Here is a 17,138-nt window from a genome sequence, read left to right as displayed (position 1 = left end):
CGAGGCTGATTTCAAACTAAAAAAGTACCATATTTCTTTTGAAAGAAGTTCCCTAGCCTAGTAAGTTTTCCTAGCGGAGGGTCTATGACACTGTATGACGGTAACCGTTACCTCGTTGGCTCGTTACCTAACTAACCTGACTGATGGCTGATGGCAGATGATGGCAGCGTTTGCGAAACACGCACCTATATAATGAAAAAAGAGACTGTGAAGTGTAAATAAGGTACGGGTGTTCCATTAGTTTGGGTCAAGACCTTTGTCAACAAAACGTTATCAAGCAATTAAGATAATCATAATTATGATGGCTATTTAGTGATTGTAAATTGTAAACAGCTCTATTTGTATATGGTGCAGTTGCTATTTTTTGCTTTGACAGCATCAGGGTTATGTTAGTGCAAACGAACAACTAAAAGTGTGGTGTGCAATATGACTCAGTGTTTACAAAAGTTATTAAAAATTTGACTCTTGCTTCAAAGGTAAGCTTTGCCAACGTATATACATGCCCAGCACTAAGATGTATTATAAAGCTTGCTTCGACTCTCAAAATTTATTAATTTTTTTGCAACGTGTGTTTACTAATCATTTTTTTTTTTTTTTTTTTTTACTATTCATCAATTTAATCAAGTTGGTGGTTTTTTTTTTTTTCATGGTATGAAGACTATTTTTACTAATGTTGTTTATTTTGTTTAGTACTCAATGATCAAAGAAACGTGCACATAAATATCGGTAGCTCATAATTTTCGAAATGTATTGTATATAGAATAAACTTGGAATAACTTCTGCATGTTGGTGTTATTTTTTTTATGCTTAGCTATAAAAGCCTTTAAGGTCTTAATAAAGCTTATTTTCAAAACTAAAAAAAAAAAATTTTTTTATGCTAGAGAACGATTAACCTCAAATTTTACTCTTGGATTTTGTATATTGTACTATTTAATACAATATACAATAAATTGTAGAGTATCCATTAATTATCTTAAATGTGTCACTAATTCTCGTATTTATCAATGGTATCAAAATTGTTATCGCAAAATTGACCAAATATGTTGATTCCGCAATTTTGTTACTATCCTGCACCTTTGACATCATATACTTCGTCAACATCTACCATTAATTTTTTTTGTTGAGTACGCCATGCAGAATACCATTAGGTATTTTTGTAACAAAATCGGTATTTTAATAATGTAAAACTATAGCTTCATCGTACACCCCGTAACATAAATATTATTTTAATTCCAGATGGCTTGATACATTCAGTTGATAATTATTTGTGAACAAGAGTTGAAATCTCATAAAAATGGCTCCAGTCCCATTAGAGGGTCACCAAACACCTGTGACCAACATGCCACAGGAGGGAAATCGTGGAGGCTCTATATCTCTCGGACTTCTTATAGATTTCATCATCCAGAGAACCTACCACGAGCTCACAGTTCTTGCCGAGTTGCTACCCAGAAAAACCGACATGGAGCGAAAAATCGAAATATATAACTTCTCTGCCAGAACGCGCCAGCTGTTTGTGCGACTGTTGGCTCTGGTAAAGTGGGCGAGCAGTGCCACAAAAGTTGAAAAGTCAGCTCACATAATGGCCTTCCTTGACAAGCAGTCCTTGCTGTTCGTCGACACTGCTGACATCCTGGCGAGAATGGCTCGCGAGACCTTGGTTCACGCTAGACTACCAAATTTCCATTTGCCTGCTGCCGTTGAAGTACTGACCACTGGAAGCTACAATCGTCTACCGGCGTGCATCAGGGAAAAAATCGTTCCACCAGATCCTATAACCGTGTCGGAGAAGAAAAGCACGTTACAAAGATTGAACCAAGTCATCCAGCATAGATTAGTCACCGGGAATCTGCTACCCCAGATGAAAAACTTGGAAATCGAAGCAGGAAGAGTGACCTTTCGCGTGGAGCAGGAGTTTTCAGTCTCTTTGACCGTGATGGGGGACGGGCCAAATGTTCCCTGGAGGCTGCTGGACCTGGAAATTCTAGTCTCTGACAGGGAGACGGGCGACGGCAAGTCGCTAGTGCACCCCATGCAAACACAATACATACACCAGCTCGTTCAGGAGCGGCTCGTCGACACCTTGGACCCTCTCTCCGAAGTCTACCACACCCTGCACTACTTCTGCCAGTCTCTGCAGCTCGAGGTCTTGTACTCGCAGACCCTACGCCTGATTAGGGACCGTCTGGATGACCACATCCGCATCGATAGATACACGCCTGGAGAGTGCCTGACCATATCCTACTGGAAGGAGCTGACGAACAAAGACTCAGGCTCGGAACTTGGCTACAAACTCAGCGTGCTGGTGGACCAGCACGACCCAGCCAAACCATTGGCCATCGTTCACACGCCATCGCTGGCCAACAAGGAGCTCGAGATCTCCGACGTAGCGATCCGCTCGAGCCAACTCTCGATGGAGTTTCTACTTGTGCACACGATCTACATAAGAACACGGAACCGGTTAAGCGACCTCAAGCAGGAGCTCCAGGCCATGTTCAAGGGCATCGAGTGCACCCTGGCTGGCTCGCCGGCCATCCTCTCCGTACCAGTGCTCCAACCTTGTCTTCGGGCCGAGCTGTTGCTTATCGCCGTCGACACGCACAGTGGCATGCTGCTTTGCCACATACCCCAATACGAGGCACCGCTCGTGCCCGAGCTCACGGCCGCCCTTAACGAAGACCACTCTCGGCTACCGGCTCTCATATCCGAGCTGCGCTTCTGGATAACGCAGAAACGCTGCGAGAAGACCCTTCAGCACCTGCCGGCTACGCCGCACGAGCGACTGCCACTCATCTATCCACCGGATCACCCGATCGCAGGAGTTGGCAAGCACCGGATATACGTGCAGTTCCACCGGCATCCAGGTGTCATTCTCGTCGTGGCCTTCCGCGAGAGCGAGACCGCGCCCTGCGAGATCCAGTGCTCCTTCTACCTGTGCGCGGTGCGGCCCGATTCCGACCTCGCAGGTTCGAATACGTCAGCTCACGACGACGGCACCGACTCCAAGAGCCATAACATGCACCAGCACCTTGGTCATCATCACCAGTCTCCCCATCACCAACTGATGCATCAACAACAACAACAACAACCTCAACAACAACAGCAGCATCAACAGCAGCCTCAGCACCACCAGCCGCAGCAACAACAGCACCACTACAACGCTTATCTGCGCCTCGAGAGCCTCATCGAGTTCGACACTTTCGTCGTGACCCATGGCTCCTTTACGAGCATCGACTGCGCGGAGACCGAGCTCACAGCCGGATCAGAGGCGAGCGTTGGCACTGGCAGTGTTTCAGAAGTCGGTGGCAACGGCGAGCGAGCCAGCGGCAAGAAGCGGCGCAGTGCTGGACTTACGACGCGACCGAACGAAGCTGTAGGCGGCTCCGGCAGCGGTGGTAAGCGACCCAAGTCCCCGGCTTACTTCATCCCCGAGCTGGCGCACGTAGTGGCGCTGTGCGACGAGCAGGTGCCCTTCGTCATGCTCGCCCAGGAGCTGAGCAAACGCGAGATCGCCCATCAAGGTGTGCAAATCGAAGCTAACGCAGCAGCCCTCGTCCTCAAGCTCGTGCAGCTGCCCGCGCCCACGGCAAGCCTAGCCTCGCCGGCAGCTTGGGCAGCCCTGCTGAAACGTCTGCTCAGCGTGGCGTTGCGCGTCCAGGGTCGAGGCTCGGGAAAGAGCTGGCTCGTCGAGTTCCTCTTTTACGGTAGTCCCCTGTTGAGCAGCCACCCGAAGGAGCAGGGCTTACGCCGGCCCGTCTACTTCCCGTACGATATGGGCCCCTCGGACTCTACGTCCCAGCTGGTCAGCTCGCTGCTCAGCGATTGGGCCCAGATCGTCAACCTCTTCGCCCTCGTGCACGACCTGGCCGAGCAACAGGCAGCTGGACTACGCAACCTCTACAGCGTCAAGTCGTACAATTACAGCAGGCTCGTATTGGCGTATGGGCCCCACCGGCGAGCCACGGCCACCGTGCTCTGGGATCCCTCGGCCCAGGCCTTCCGGCTGTTCTTCGGCAAGAGCCCGGCGAGCACGACCGATAACGCGCACGCCCTCCTTAAAGAACAACTCGAGGCGGCTCTCAACCGCGAGCGTAGCCTCGCCCAGTTGATTCACGTCCTCGCCGAGACCCTCCAGCCCTTGACCTCGGTCTGCAAGCTGCCTATTCTACTGCAGCTCGGCCTCTGCGAGAAGAAGGCCCAGATTCCCGCCCAGACATTCATCGTGATGCCCCAATGCGTCACTCTCATGCGCATCGCCTACCAGAACATTTATTGTCTGGAGTTGTGCTTCCGGGGCGCTGGTCTCGTCAGCTTGCGCGATGGTGCCTATAGCCGCTTCGACCATAGCAACGTCGTCGAGGGCTTCACGCCCATCCAGGGCCTCAGCACTTTTCTCTCGCAGTACGTGGACAAGAGTGCCATTTACAGGCGGCGCTCGCAATCCGAGGACGATAATCCGCCCTCACCCGTCACGGTGGGTGACTCTGGCGGTGCTGGTGGCTCTGGCGCCGATGGATCCAACGGGGCATCAGGGCCCGGCTCGGCTGCCAGCATGGGCTTCATGGGACCACGGGGACCTCAGTCACCGGCTGCCCAGCAGCGTTTCCATCCACCGCCGTTGACTCCACCCTCGGGTAGTAACCCCAACACGCCGGCAAGCCCACACATGGCTGGCCAACAGCAGTCCGGTCCAGGATCAAGCCAACACCCGTATGGAAACAGTCCCGGTATGTCGCTGAACTTGTCCTCGCCGCCTTCACTGACGCCCAACACGCCCAACGTATTGCCCCACCCATCGCCCGGCTCGGGCTTGGTGGCGAGTCCGCTGATGCACGCCCCGAGTCCTGCAGGCCTGATGCCCACCTCCTCGCCCGGACCTTGCGCTAGCCAGGTTGGCCACTCGCCAGCTGGTAGTTTCATGCAGACCGGCCCCCACGGCCTTGACGGCAGCCCTTTCCCGTCGTCCCAGAGCATGGCCTCACCGGCAGCCTCCAACTGGGCGGGCTCGCCGAGCATCTCACGGCCTTCACCCGTCAGGCCCGGTCAGAGCCCTGGCCACGTGCCCCTTCACAGCCCTCAGCAACCCATGGGCCAGCAGCAGTCCGGAGGTTGTGTGCCGAGCGTGTCCCGCGTTTTGCCGCAGCGCTCCTGGGCCGGGGCCATTCCTACCCTGCTGACCTGCGAGACTTTGGACCTGCTGTGCTCGGCGTCCAAGCACCCGAGTGGGCTACCGGGGCCCGACCTGTCGCCGCTCGAGCGCTTCCTTGGCTGCGTGTATATGCGCCGACAGCTGCAGCGCTTCATCCAATCGCACGAGAACCTCGTGACCCTCGGCAGCATCGAGCCCGGTGTCATCCACTTTAAAGCCGACACGCTTCAGTGCCGCGTCTCCCTGAATCTCCAACACATGCAGTCACTGCACATGAAGCTCCAGCCGCTTCCCGAGCACAACAAGCAGTGGAACCTCGAAGAACTCCAGCTACTCGAGCGCTTCTTCGAGCAGCGTGTCGTCGCTCCACCCTACAAGCCCAACAGCCTGTTGGCCTTCGTGAACCTACTCAATCTGCCGCTCAACGTCCTGAAGGACTTTGTCCAGATAATGCGGCTCGAGCTCGTACCAGGTCTGCTCCAGCAGCAGCAGCAGTGCAAGTGGTCGGTCCAGTACTGCCTGAGGGCTCCGCCCACGGCCATGCCCGTCGTCCAGATCGGCTTACCCGGCATCATGCAGCACAAGCTCAAGATCCTCTTTTTCTTGACCCTGACGCGTCTCGGGATACCTTGTCGGGATGACGAGGAGCCGCCCTCGCTCGTTCTGCCTTTCATCTACGACGCTCGCACCAACATGACCAGCCTGGCCAACGAGCGCGACACGGCCCCGGGCTCGGCCCTCGCCACCGTCATCCACCAGCTCAAGCGCTTCGCCGAGTATCACGCGGCCAACGGACAGCAGGAGTGCTCCGTCTTCCCTGCAGTGCGCAATCTTCTGCTGAACCTGACCTTACCCTCGGAGGCTGTGGCTCTTGGGGTGCCTTCACCGATGCAGGGTCCCCAGCAAGTCGTGCCACCCGGACAGCCACAGATGACGGGGCCGCCAGGCATGCAGCAGATGATGCCCGGGGCACAAGGGCCGCCCCAAGGACCGCCTTACAGGACCCAGCCGATGCCACCAATGAACATGATGGGTGGACCTCAGTGATATTAAAGCTCGGGTTGACCTTTCGGAGCTTGGGAACAGTTTGTCTCACGAGGGTCTTTTGACTGAAAAACTTGAAAGTGCAAGACTTTTGTATAAACACTTTTTCAACTCTTATTGGTTCATTTGGATTTTATTGCAAGAATATTTTTAGACTTCCAATGTGTATGATTTAACTGTTGGAGATGGTGGTACATTAGTGTGAGTGTGTGTTGAAAACAGTTTGTGCTGTGATTCTGAGTTGCATAAAACTGTATAAACTAATACTGAAATTCATAGCATCATATATGGTTACATTTTTCAGTAAAATAAGTTTATTCATTAAGATTATATAAAGACTGTAAATAAGCTGAACAATAATCTAAGTAAAACCTAATTTGAATCAAATGAATGCTTTTCTTCCTTACTTTATTTATTATTTTCCCATAAATGTCTGCGAAGGATAATTTTTATTTACATCGTATTACTTGCATTGATATTTTTCTACAAATAAAGAATAACAACGCTCTACTCTTGAATCGGAAAGATCGATGAATCGATAATTTCATTCTAAATGGTAATCGAAATATCGGAAATCGCACAGAGTATGCGTGCGCAGCTAGCATCGTAAATCGGTAGCGTATAGCGAATAACCGTGAAATTTAAAAGTTTGAATTCGCAATGTTTGTTGTAACAAAATGATATACAAGAATGTGGATTAAAATTTTTGGTGGTCCTCTCATTTTGAACGTAGTTTTCAGAGCTGTATTATATTTTAAGAAATATTAATGCTTAATGTGTTTTTGCTCAATATAAGCGATGTTTTCTCGAGATCAACATAACCTCAATATGGTTTGAAATTTTGAATACATCGGCAATGAAATAGTTTAATAGCTTAGCAAAATAAAAAATTCAGTATTTTCTACGACCACTACTTGTATTATTTTGGTTTTTCAAAAAGCACAGTAACAAACGAATAATAAAACATGTCAGCTTATCAAAGTTTGGAAAACGTATTATTGGTTCAAACTCAGAAACTTCAAGACCTTGAGACAGCTACAGATCTAGTGAGAAGTAAGTTTGATGAAATTTGACTTGTATATTTCTAAATACGTAAAAAATTTACATAATTCTTTATTGTTTTACTTCAGACAAAAATGCCATACACGAAGAGCTTCTCAATGCTTACTCAGAAGTAGTCTGTGTTAGCAAAGGGATTCAAGATTTAAAAGAAGAAATAAAGCTGATGAAACTTGAAAATGATGGCTGCGAGGTAATTTCGTTGTATTCTTATTAACTTGAATTACATTTACAAACGTGAATATTGTTAACAAACTTTTTTTTTTGATTGTGTCTAGAAGCTGTCAATTGCACTAAAAAAATTAGAACGTCAAATTCAACACATGGGAGAAAATATCCCTGCAAAGATAAAAGAGTATGTGAACTCTGAACTTCCTGTAAAGACTAAAAGCCGGCCAAAAAGTAAAGAAAAGTTTCAAGTTTCTCCAACCAAAACCGTTGAACGTAATCTTAGCGCTACCAATGGGAATCATTCGATAACTAACATGAAAAACTGCAAAAAAGTTTTATTTAACGAACCAGATGTGCCTCAGATACGGTCCATCACACAGGAAGAATTCGTCAAAATACCAAAGTACATAATAACAAGACAGACTCTTGAAGCACTTAACAGTCTAGTGTCGAGTATTAATCAAATCATTAAAAGTAAATATTTACTTCTGGCTATGGGCAAGAGTGGAAAAAAAAAGGCTGAAGTAGATTTATTTGTACAGCACAAAATGGAACAGGATAGTCTTGGCGCAGATAAAGGTAATTTATATCTAAATATTGTCTTCGACAAGTAGCCATTTCTATATACTGTATAATTGTATGATTTATTTTAGAGAAATCTTACTTTTTCACGGCAGCAGATTATGAGAGGACTTTTAAAACTAAGCTTGATAAGTCAAAATTAAATTTACTTGTAGCTCTACGACACTGTAAGAAATTGGAGGAAACAAGAAGAGGAAAAACTATATTCTATTCTCTGGTTGTATCTAATGATTGACAAAATATCAACAATACCCATGATTGTATACATTAAACAATTTTGATACAAACTGTAGTTTCAAGCGTAGTTTGAATGCAAACAGTGTACTGAATTTTCAGCAACATGAAGTATTTGAAAATCAGATTTTATTCAAATATGAATATGTTGCGAGAACTTTAAAAACTTAAATATAATTAAAAGAAAATTAATAGAAGTGAAGCAAAACTCATATATACTTCATATTCAGTATTGTAAATAATTTATTATGTTGATCAATTTACTAATTTCAAAAAATTCTGTAAATTGATTTAGTTTGAGAAAAAAAAAATAAGAATAATTTATCATCGAAATTTAGGGACATGTATTTTGTGCTTATATATTTATGTAAATAATGAAATACACGAATTTTACAGCAAATTGTTTTTGAATGTTTTACATTTTCAGGAATTAATATGGAAAAGTTACGTCCTCATACTTTGAGTATTTAGTGTGTGTGTGTGTGTGTGTGTGTGCCTGTGTGTAATGCAACAGGCATGTTGCAGCAGACGACAACTTCTCTATACTTGTGACTTGTGAGATTAGTTGCGTTAAGTTTCAGAGATGCAGACGTTGCAGTACCTACTTATTGAAACTTGAGTTATAAAAATGTTAAAGTGATGATCTGTAACGACTGCGTATAGTCTAGGAAGATTTTCGACCAAGGAAGTCATTAAGGCAACTACATTCATCAAGATCTTAAGCTATGGCTTTGACTCTAGGTAAAATGGTGATAAATAAACAGCATCCTTTGTTAGATCCACACAAATGATTCCATCTGAGCAGGAAAAGCCCTCTTTTTCGATAACAGTTCGTGAATTTTACATCGCATACAAATATTTCGCAACATATAGGTTAGTAGTCTCGTGTATAAATGTTTGAAAATTGTATTGTAGAAGCTGTCCTAGGACTTGCAACAGTTTCTTTTTTATGGGGTGTCACCAATCCTCTCATGAAAAAAGGTGCTCAGGGAATTGAGAGAATAAAGTCACATTCCATCACAAGCCAGTTTTTAAATGACGTCGTTTTTCTTGTCAGAAATTTCAAGGTAATTTATAATGCAGTAGTTGCCTACATTTTTAAAATTTTTTCAATAAAACTAATGATGAAAAAAAAAAATTTCAGTACATGATACCCTTTTTGATCAACCAATGTGGTTCACTCATATATGTCGTGGTGATTCAACAAACTGACTTGTCTTTAACAGTCGTTGTTGCAAATTCCTTGACTTTTGCTATTACAGCTTTGACTGGTATATTTTTGGGAGAAAAAAAAGTTCACAGAAGTAAGTTTTTCACTTAAAACTTTTTTTTTGGCAAGATTATTTTAGCAAGAAAGTAACTATATTTGATTGACTGTCTCATTCAAAAGTACATATTCTGGAAAGTGTAGGTCATGAGTACGTTTTTTCATCAACGCCAAGTTAATTTTTTACTACTACTATTGTATTAATTTTTCTCAAATTAAATTCGTTTAACGAACTGGTGAAATTAAGGCCGCACCTTGCTAAAAATTGATTATTCACTATGCATAGAATACTATGCTAGCCATAAAAAAAATGCGTAAATATTTAATATGTATTTGATCATTAAATCATTCAATGCAAACATGAAATAAATTCGGAACAGAACGTTATTTAAATATTCAAATAACTTAAATTTATGATGATATGTTTATATAATCTATTTTACTTGCAGATACATACCTCGGAATTATATTAATTCTATTAGGAACAACTGTGTGTTGTGTGGACAAGATGGATAGTTCAAGTTGAGGTGTGTGTACAATTGGGGAAAAAAAATATTTTTATTTTTACAAAATAAAGACAATAAGGTTATTTAATTAGTATTGAATTATTTATTGATCTCAAATTATTAAATCATGTTACAAAATATAACTTGATCTGGAGCTATGTGCACCATATCCACTGACTGGGCAATTTGATCCTATGTTTAGCAAGGTAAGAGTTACAGGTTAATTGATAATTCAATTTATATAAGTTTTAATGATAGCGACATTAATATATATATATTTTTTTTTCTATGGTATTTACATTACTTTCATTAATTGTATATATATACACACACTCGCTTAGTAGCACCAAGTAGGAATTTATTTATAATAATGGTGGAAGCATTATTTTTCCAATACAAATGTTTTTTTTTTTTTTTTTTTTTTAACAAGAATTATTACACTGTAACAATTTATAACAACGGCTATTTTTAAAAATACATACTTCTCTCTTAATGTCGGGAGATTGTAATAAAAGTATAGGAGCTCAATAAAATACAATCGGTACAACTATTTACATGAATAAACATCAAGCAGAGTACTTATACAACGGGGTTTTGTGATGACATCAATTTAAAACGATTCCCTTAGAAAATGCGTTCGCTTCGCGCGCTCTTACATATTTGTTTCAACTGCACTTTAACCTTGCCAATTTTTCCGTGATAAATTTTTTTTTTTTTTTTTTTTTTTTCCTCAAGATATTGACAAAAAAAGTACGAAAACAATAGAAAAAGAAAAGTAAACGATTAGACAAAATGGCACGCTAATTCACGGTAAAGTAACAAAGGTCAGACGCCGAATGAAAATGCGTGTATCTCTTCTTGTCCTTCCAGATTCGTCGTCGCTGCCGAGACAAGAACAAGCATTGCAAGGCCAAAGGCGTGATTCACAGCGCGCGTTTGACAATTGCAAGGCTCGTTCGACGTAGGCATACACATGATATACTTATTATTACAGAGCCAGACCGACACTGAACGCATTCTCATCTGTTGCCAGAAATTTAACCGAGTAAATCTGGCAGAGAGAAGGTTACAAATTTCTTTTTCCCTTGGCTAACGAATCATATGACAATAATTCTTGTTGCGTGAATTTTTTTTTTTTTTTTTTTTTTTTTTTACTTATTTCTTTTTTTCTTTTCTTTTTTCTTTTTGAACCGACCCTAAACACTACACTACTTGTGCACTCTTTGAACCTCGTGATTCAACTTTAGACGGAAAACATAACTAACGATTGCAGATTTCTGATTCGACATAATGCGTTTAGCTTACAGAAGACTAGTGCTCAGCTCAAGCGTGTGACGTTCGTTACAATGTCGCTATAGGATGTTCGTTACTATACATGCGCGTCGCATTGACCGATTAGTTAAAAGAGACACGAAAAACAAAAATAAATTGTTACGTCGCTGCGATTAGCGACCCAGTGTGAGATGTTTGGGGTGAATGTGACTTAACGAAACGTGAGGGGACAAAAAAATGGTTATAATGTTAAGTCTGCCATTGTGTTAGAAAAATTATCGAAAAAAAAAAAATAATAATAATAACGTATTACGGATTGGCGCAGTGATGGTCGGGGTGGGACGTTATTAATGATTAATTAACCGCTTAACTACTACGCAAAAGAAAAAGAAAGAGAAGACAATATCTTAAAAAATGAAAACTCGAGACTAGCATTGGTCAATGGCCTCCTCGCTTAGGCCCGGGATTTCTTGCTCTTGAGCTTGAACCATCCCGCGCTCTTGTTCGGGTCGCGTGGGACCGACGTCGACCTGTTCAACTCCGGCCGGGTGTCGACGTTCCGGGACTTGCTGGCCAGCGACTCCGTGGACACGGTTCTGTCCACCTTTTGATTGTCCTTCGACTTCAACGTGCTGCGATTCATCGTGCCTAAAACGAGTCACCCCATTATGAATTACTTCAAGTTCAAGGGGACGCTGTTGAAACGTTTATAGTTGAATCAAAATTTTTTTTTTAAATATAATTGGCATTTTGAGACCTGAAAATATTATTTGCAAAAAAAATTAAAAAAAATAGTGGACCAAACTTTGTCAACAGTGAGATATTTTCATTGAGATTATTCAATTATCAATGTAGAAATCAACATCCCAAGTTGAATCAATTGAATTTTCATTGGAGTTATTTTCGGCCGCGTTAATTATCATAGTGAAAAGACATATATGTAGATGTATGGAAACAGTATTTTTTTCTTCGAATAATCAGAAGTATAAACGAGTCGTCGATCGGTAGAGCTCGCCAACCGTACATAATAATATACACATGGGACACGTACCACTCTTGGTAGTGGCATCTTTGCTCGAGCGCCTGGGCTCCTTGCCACGCCGACCGAGGGTCTCTCGGCTGCGTTGCCTGCGGCGCATCGTCGTCGGTTGTTGTTGTTGTTGTTTGCCGTTGGCGTGGAGCTGCTGCTGGTCGTAGTTGATCTCGTAGGGCTCGCGCAAGTGCCGGGGTCGCCAGGGTGTCAGTACACTCACGCTCCTGGAGACGGTGCGCGTGTGCGCGGCCAGGGGTCGGCTGAGCTCCTCCCGGCTGGCAGCGCGACGCCGCTCGTTCGGCCCGGGTATCTCGCCAACTTGATTGGGTGGGTCCGGAAAACATCAAAGGTGCGTGCCCGTCGCCGGGCGTTAGTGCTCGCTCATTGAGGATTTTTTTGGATCATTACTTATATATTTTATAAATGATTTTTGTGGGCTCCAGTGTCAAGTGAGTCTGTAAAACTACGTGCTCACGTGTCACTGGACTTGACTATGCTGCAATACAGTCCATTGATCTGATAAGATGTATTTTTTTTTTTTTTAGTTGTATCATTATTTTATACTAGCAGCCCCCCGTCTCGGCTTCGCCCGAGACTTACTAAATAAAACACCGTAGTGTGTTGACATGTAATGTGAAACATTTTTAGTTAAAAATTTTACACATATTTCTGATACATCTCAGAACAAAAATCTTCTTATTAAAAACATATTTTTTTCGGAATCCATGCAGTTTATTTGGTCAAATAATATGGTGTAAAAATTCAAAAAAATAATTATGATAAAAAGTACCGTGCGTTCTTTATGCCATAAAATAATCGGTGGCCATAAGAAGCCGTTGATTTACAGTTTCTCCCGTGTAATTCACGAAAACGGCTATTTTTTAAAGCTGTTAAGATTTTAAACCCCCAAAAAATTTCTATTAAAAAAAAAATTTTTTTTCTCATATCTCACAACTTTATTACCAGAGCAACAAAGTCCTGGACCTTAAACCCTACATTTTTATTGCCACAAAAACACAAATACATTTTCTACTCATTAAAAAATCTGAAGTAGGATCTTTAAAGATTTCAGAGATTGCTGTGAGGGTACAATGAAAAGCTGATCTCTCACGTAATAGACTCTTCAGTTGTCGATTTTGACGCTGCTGTTTCAATTTCGATAAATTTTCTGCGTCAGTTTCTTGACGCCTAAGTAAAATTTTATTTATTATTTACACTTAAAGTTTTTCTTCCAATTCACCCTCTTGCGACTTTTGGTATGCTTAAAATTTTTGTGACCCCTAAAAGCTGTTTTCTGTCAACTTTGTTAAGTTCTAATATGTTTGTTGGCAAGGTAGTTCGACGTCCGATGGCCCTAAAAAAGACCGATGAGCTTCATAAGTTAACTCTTTCTTGACTGCAGTTAACAGCAATTGTGACTGCCTGGATACCTCAGGGTGATCTTCTCTGGCTTGCTGTTGAAGACCCAAACTGATTGGGAGAAAAATTACAAAGTCCGAAGCTTTGGGGCTAGTTGTAGTGCTCTTTCCCAACGTCTCCCGGTATAACGTCGAAGACGTTGGTGTCTAAAGCACCTTTTTTATTTGCAGATTCAGTTGTTTTGGTGATCTTAGATGGGGAGATTGGTTAGTGATACTTGTCCAGTGGAGGCTGTCCCGTTGGCTCAAGTTTTTCTTCCTTCATAGCTGTTGTAGGTTTGCCCAACGCAGACCTTGGAGAGGATCAGTGATTCCTGGTTGATACTTAGAGTCGAGAGGGTAGTATAGGGTCGTCAGTCACCGGGTTTTCCAGCCTTGCGAAGAACAACTTCGCAGGTGACGTCTGCTAGTGAATGGCTGACTTGGTTTAATAGTGCCCGTCTCTAGTTAATATAGTCTTTTAGTCGACGAATCGCTTCCGGAAATGGTAATAAAAATGTATTTGTTGGCAAGGTAGTTTACACTTAGGTGGATCCTAAAAGGTTCCGATAAAATTGATGGTTAAGTAGGGAACGTAAATACTTATAATGGCCCTAAAAAGCACCAGTGGTGAAATTTCCAGGCTATTCTTTATTATTATTCCTGATGATGAAGAGCTGGCTACGGGTTGCTTGATTTTTACCCTGGGAGTCTCTATGTACGGAAACTGTGATGGAGGGAGGTACGCCGCTGACCAAAGAATATCTCGTCTCGGGTCGTTCCCCGGATAACCAACCGCTCGTCGTTAGACGGGAACATGTGGGTAAGCGCGTTGGGGACCCGACGACCAAGAAGGTAGCCGTTGTGGCTGCTTGTGCCCCTCAGAGCTGTTTTCCCTTGCTTACATTTGTAGCCACAAATTCCCTAACTATACCTGGTGGGATGGTGGGACTGCCACACAACTCTGAAGAGTTGGTGCAGATTGTGCTCTGGCTAGATATGTCTCCTGGTATTGTGGCAGAGACGGCATCGGTTGGAAGAAATCTTTTTTTTTTTTATCGCACTCTTCGAGATTCAGGGTAAATGGACATCTAGGTCCCTTACCCCTTAGAGAAGAGTGTCGTCCGTAACCGGGATACCCAGCTGCAAGACTATCATCAGCATTCTCTATACAGCTCGTTGAACTGCCGAAGCTCAACTACATCCCTATCGAGACGCTCCGGCTTATTATAACCACACTTATTTAATTCTGTTGCAGGTAGCTTCGATTTTATGTCGACGCCACCTAGCGGATTTTACTGAACTAAAGTGAAAAGCTGGCGTATTTTTGCAAAAATTTGAGCTTATTTATTGCTATTGTTATTAAATTTTTCAAGATAAAAACTATACTAAAACCATCTAGGAAGTATCATGAATCAGTGTGCAAAATTTCAGCAAAATCGGTTCAGTAGTTTTCGCGGTTAGCGATTACAACGGTTTTAGCGACTTTGCTTTATATATTAGTAAGATGAATTTTAGAAAACATAACTAATTGTCCATCCAAAAATCATACACGATAATTTTTATTTTCAAATAAATAATTGCCGTTGAAATATTTTCTCAAAACTTTACGCGATGTTGGAATTCGTATGTTTCCTAACAACATTGATACTTGAACTAAGTACTGAGACAAGATGTATTTTTCATTGGTAACGTGTTCGTAATATAGTGGGAAAAAGCTTATTGGCACTCCTCACTCGAGTCTAAAATGTTTTTTATTCGACTGAAAAACTATTTTAAATCGCCAACCAACAACCAATAAACTGGGATTGTGTGGGTACTAGGCCGACGCAAGTCGATAAATAAAATTAATTTCAAGATTTAAATTCATACTCCGTGAGGATAATTTTATGCTCTCCTAATTGAAATATTTCGATCGATCAATTACGAGACGGTAATCAACCGAGAGATATTTTTACGATCCAATCAAGTCGATCTGAAATAATGGCTCTCTTCCTGGGCACAGGAGCGAGAACGTATCGCTTGATCTAAGCATCGTATATGTGCATGTAAAGTTGCAATACTCACCATAGGGTATTGGCACTTAGGAAAAAAAAAAAAAAAAAAAAAAAAAGAAACTGTATTGTTACGAGGTGAAAAGCCATTTTTCCACAAAGGATCGGTATATAATAACATGTGAGTGTAAAACATGTATGAATGACGTGTATGGCGAACCTGTTGCGGCGTGCAAGTAGACGACGGATCTCTGGGACCTCTGGGAATTCTGGCTCTGCTGGCTGCTGTCGCCCGTCGTACTTTCACCGGAAGACAGGGCGCTCTCCGCGAGCCTCGACGACTTCCTCGCCGGGAGTACGATTCCCATGGGGTGACGGCTCGAGTTCGTGATCTCACGCCTTACTTTGGCATGCTCCTCTGCTCGCTTGTTCCTGCAGCTCGACATACACATGTATATATATTTACGTGTATATACGTTACGTTCTTGATAACAACCCGTCAGTTTTTTTTTTCTCTTCCTCCCCCTTCTCCCTATCCCTTTTGCATTATCTCTCTTTCAGTTTTCCATATACTCTGGTACACTGCGATCGTGCCTCTTTTCATAGTAAAATTGAAAAAAAAAAAAAAAAAAAAAATTACCATTCTGTGCTATAGCACTGTCATTTGGTGACATTTCGTCGTCTACGAACATTTTATTATTTCTTTGATAAAAAGTAGTTTTTATCCATACGTAACTGTCATATCGATCAAAAATTATTGTTTTAACACTTAAAAATGAAAAAACTCTCTGAACGATCAAATTGTCACGGTTACCGTTGTAAACGTTGTTTGTTCGCCGGGAAGTCACCATTTTTTCCAAACAACCCATTCCAAAAAATTTCAAAAAAAAGGCCAAAAGAGTTGGACGACGATTCCCCTCGCTCGTTTAACATTTGGATTTCAATAAAGATGTGAAAGTAGTTGAAAAGTCGCGCAAAAAACAAAACCAAAAAGTAACGGGCAATTGTTCGCGGAGTCGCTCGCACGTACGCGCACGAACACAGCGGCAAACGAGAGATTTTTCATCCCGATATAGAGCCACTCGTTTTGTCAAATTAATCCCCGTACATGTTGTATATACATATCTCGCGCGCGCGAGTGCGAATCTCTATTGTTCGCAGACCTATGTACCAACACGCGTATACGCACTCCCTCCCCCACCCGTAGAGTCACTCGAGAATCTCGTACGCGCTTTTCACTTCTCAAAACTAACCGTCCCACGTACTTATACGCGTATAATTAACCACATAACCGCCCGGCCGGGGAAATCCCCGTGCATGGTGTACTTTGCGCTGAAACGAATCATTTTACACCTCGTACGATTGCCCAATCGTTGGATACAACCAAACTCGCGTAAAAAACACAGCTCACAGAGTAAACGTATTTTTGTTTT

The 17,138-nt window shown here is 42.8% G+C and overlaps 4 protein-coding genes across 5 annotated transcripts in view; 3 read left to right on the top strand and 1 right to left on the bottom strand.

The window, feature by feature from the left end:
• The first annotated feature begins 158 nt into the window (after positions 1-158).
• Positions 159-6,571, top strand: MED14 (mediator complex subunit 14). Its single transcript, XM_089594214.1, has 2 exons — positions 159-476; positions 1,237-6,571. The coding sequence occupies exon 2, from the start codon at positions 1,295-1,297 to the stop codon at positions 6,191-6,193; it is 4,899 nt and encodes a 1,632-aa protein (XP_089450340.1). The 5' UTR covers positions 159-476; positions 1,237-1,294; the 3' UTR covers positions 6,194-6,571.
• Positions 6,572-6,830: 259 nt separating this feature from the next.
• Positions 6,831-8,466, top strand: LOC106647814 (SKA complex subunit 1). Of its 2 annotated transcripts, none has more exons than XM_089594213.1 (4): positions 6,831-7,243; positions 7,321-7,442; positions 7,531-7,999; positions 8,074-8,466. In XM_089594213.1, the coding sequence occupies exons 1-4, from the start codon at positions 7,156-7,158 to the stop codon at positions 8,235-8,237; spliced, it is 843 nt and encodes a 280-aa protein (XP_089450339.1). In that variant the 5' UTR covers positions 6,831-7,155; the 3' UTR covers positions 8,238-8,466. The 2 variants fall into 2 exon arrangements, with proteins under 2 accessions (XP_089450339.1, XP_014219839.2); XM_014364353.2 differs by having other exon boundaries at positions 7,528-7,999.
• A 378-nt stretch (positions 8,467-8,844) lies between these two features.
• LOC106647808 (transmembrane protein 234 homolog) lies at positions 8,845-10,076 on the top strand. Its single transcript, XM_014364346.2, has 4 exons — positions 8,845-8,977; positions 9,152-9,303; positions 9,381-9,540; positions 9,953-10,076. The coding sequence occupies exons 1-4, from the start codon at positions 8,962-8,964 to the stop codon at positions 10,027-10,029; spliced, it is 405 nt and encodes a 134-aa protein (XP_014219832.1). The 5' UTR covers positions 8,845-8,961; the 3' UTR covers positions 10,030-10,076.
• A 1,097-nt stretch (positions 10,077-11,173) lies between these two features.
• blo (bloated) overlaps positions 11,174-17,138 on the bottom strand; it is a 180,523-nt gene continuing 174,558 nt past the window's right edge. Inside the window, exons 5-7 of the mRNA XM_023390494.2 lie at positions 15,926-16,137; positions 12,333-12,632; positions 11,174-11,929 (exon numbers count right to left, since the gene is read on the bottom strand). Of these exons, the coding sequence (XP_023246262.2) occupies positions 11,736-11,929; positions 12,333-12,632; positions 15,926-16,137 (706 nt within the window). The 3' untranslated portion in view covers positions 11,174-11,735. The remainder of the gene's footprint in view (positions 11,930-12,332; positions 12,633-15,925; positions 16,138-17,138) is intronic.

Source organism: Copidosoma floridanum, unplaced genomic scaffold (assembly GCF_036245765.1).
Source record: "Copidosoma floridanum isolate Cflo_tuat_1 unplaced genomic scaffold, Cflo_Japanese_pri ptg000021l, whole genome shotgun sequence".
NCBI lineage: Eukaryota > Metazoa > Arthropoda > Insecta > Hymenoptera > Encyrtidae > Copidosoma > Copidosoma floridanum.
The sequence above is the reverse complement of the archived record's forward strand: the minus strand, read 5'-3'. Positions and strand labels throughout refer to the sequence as shown.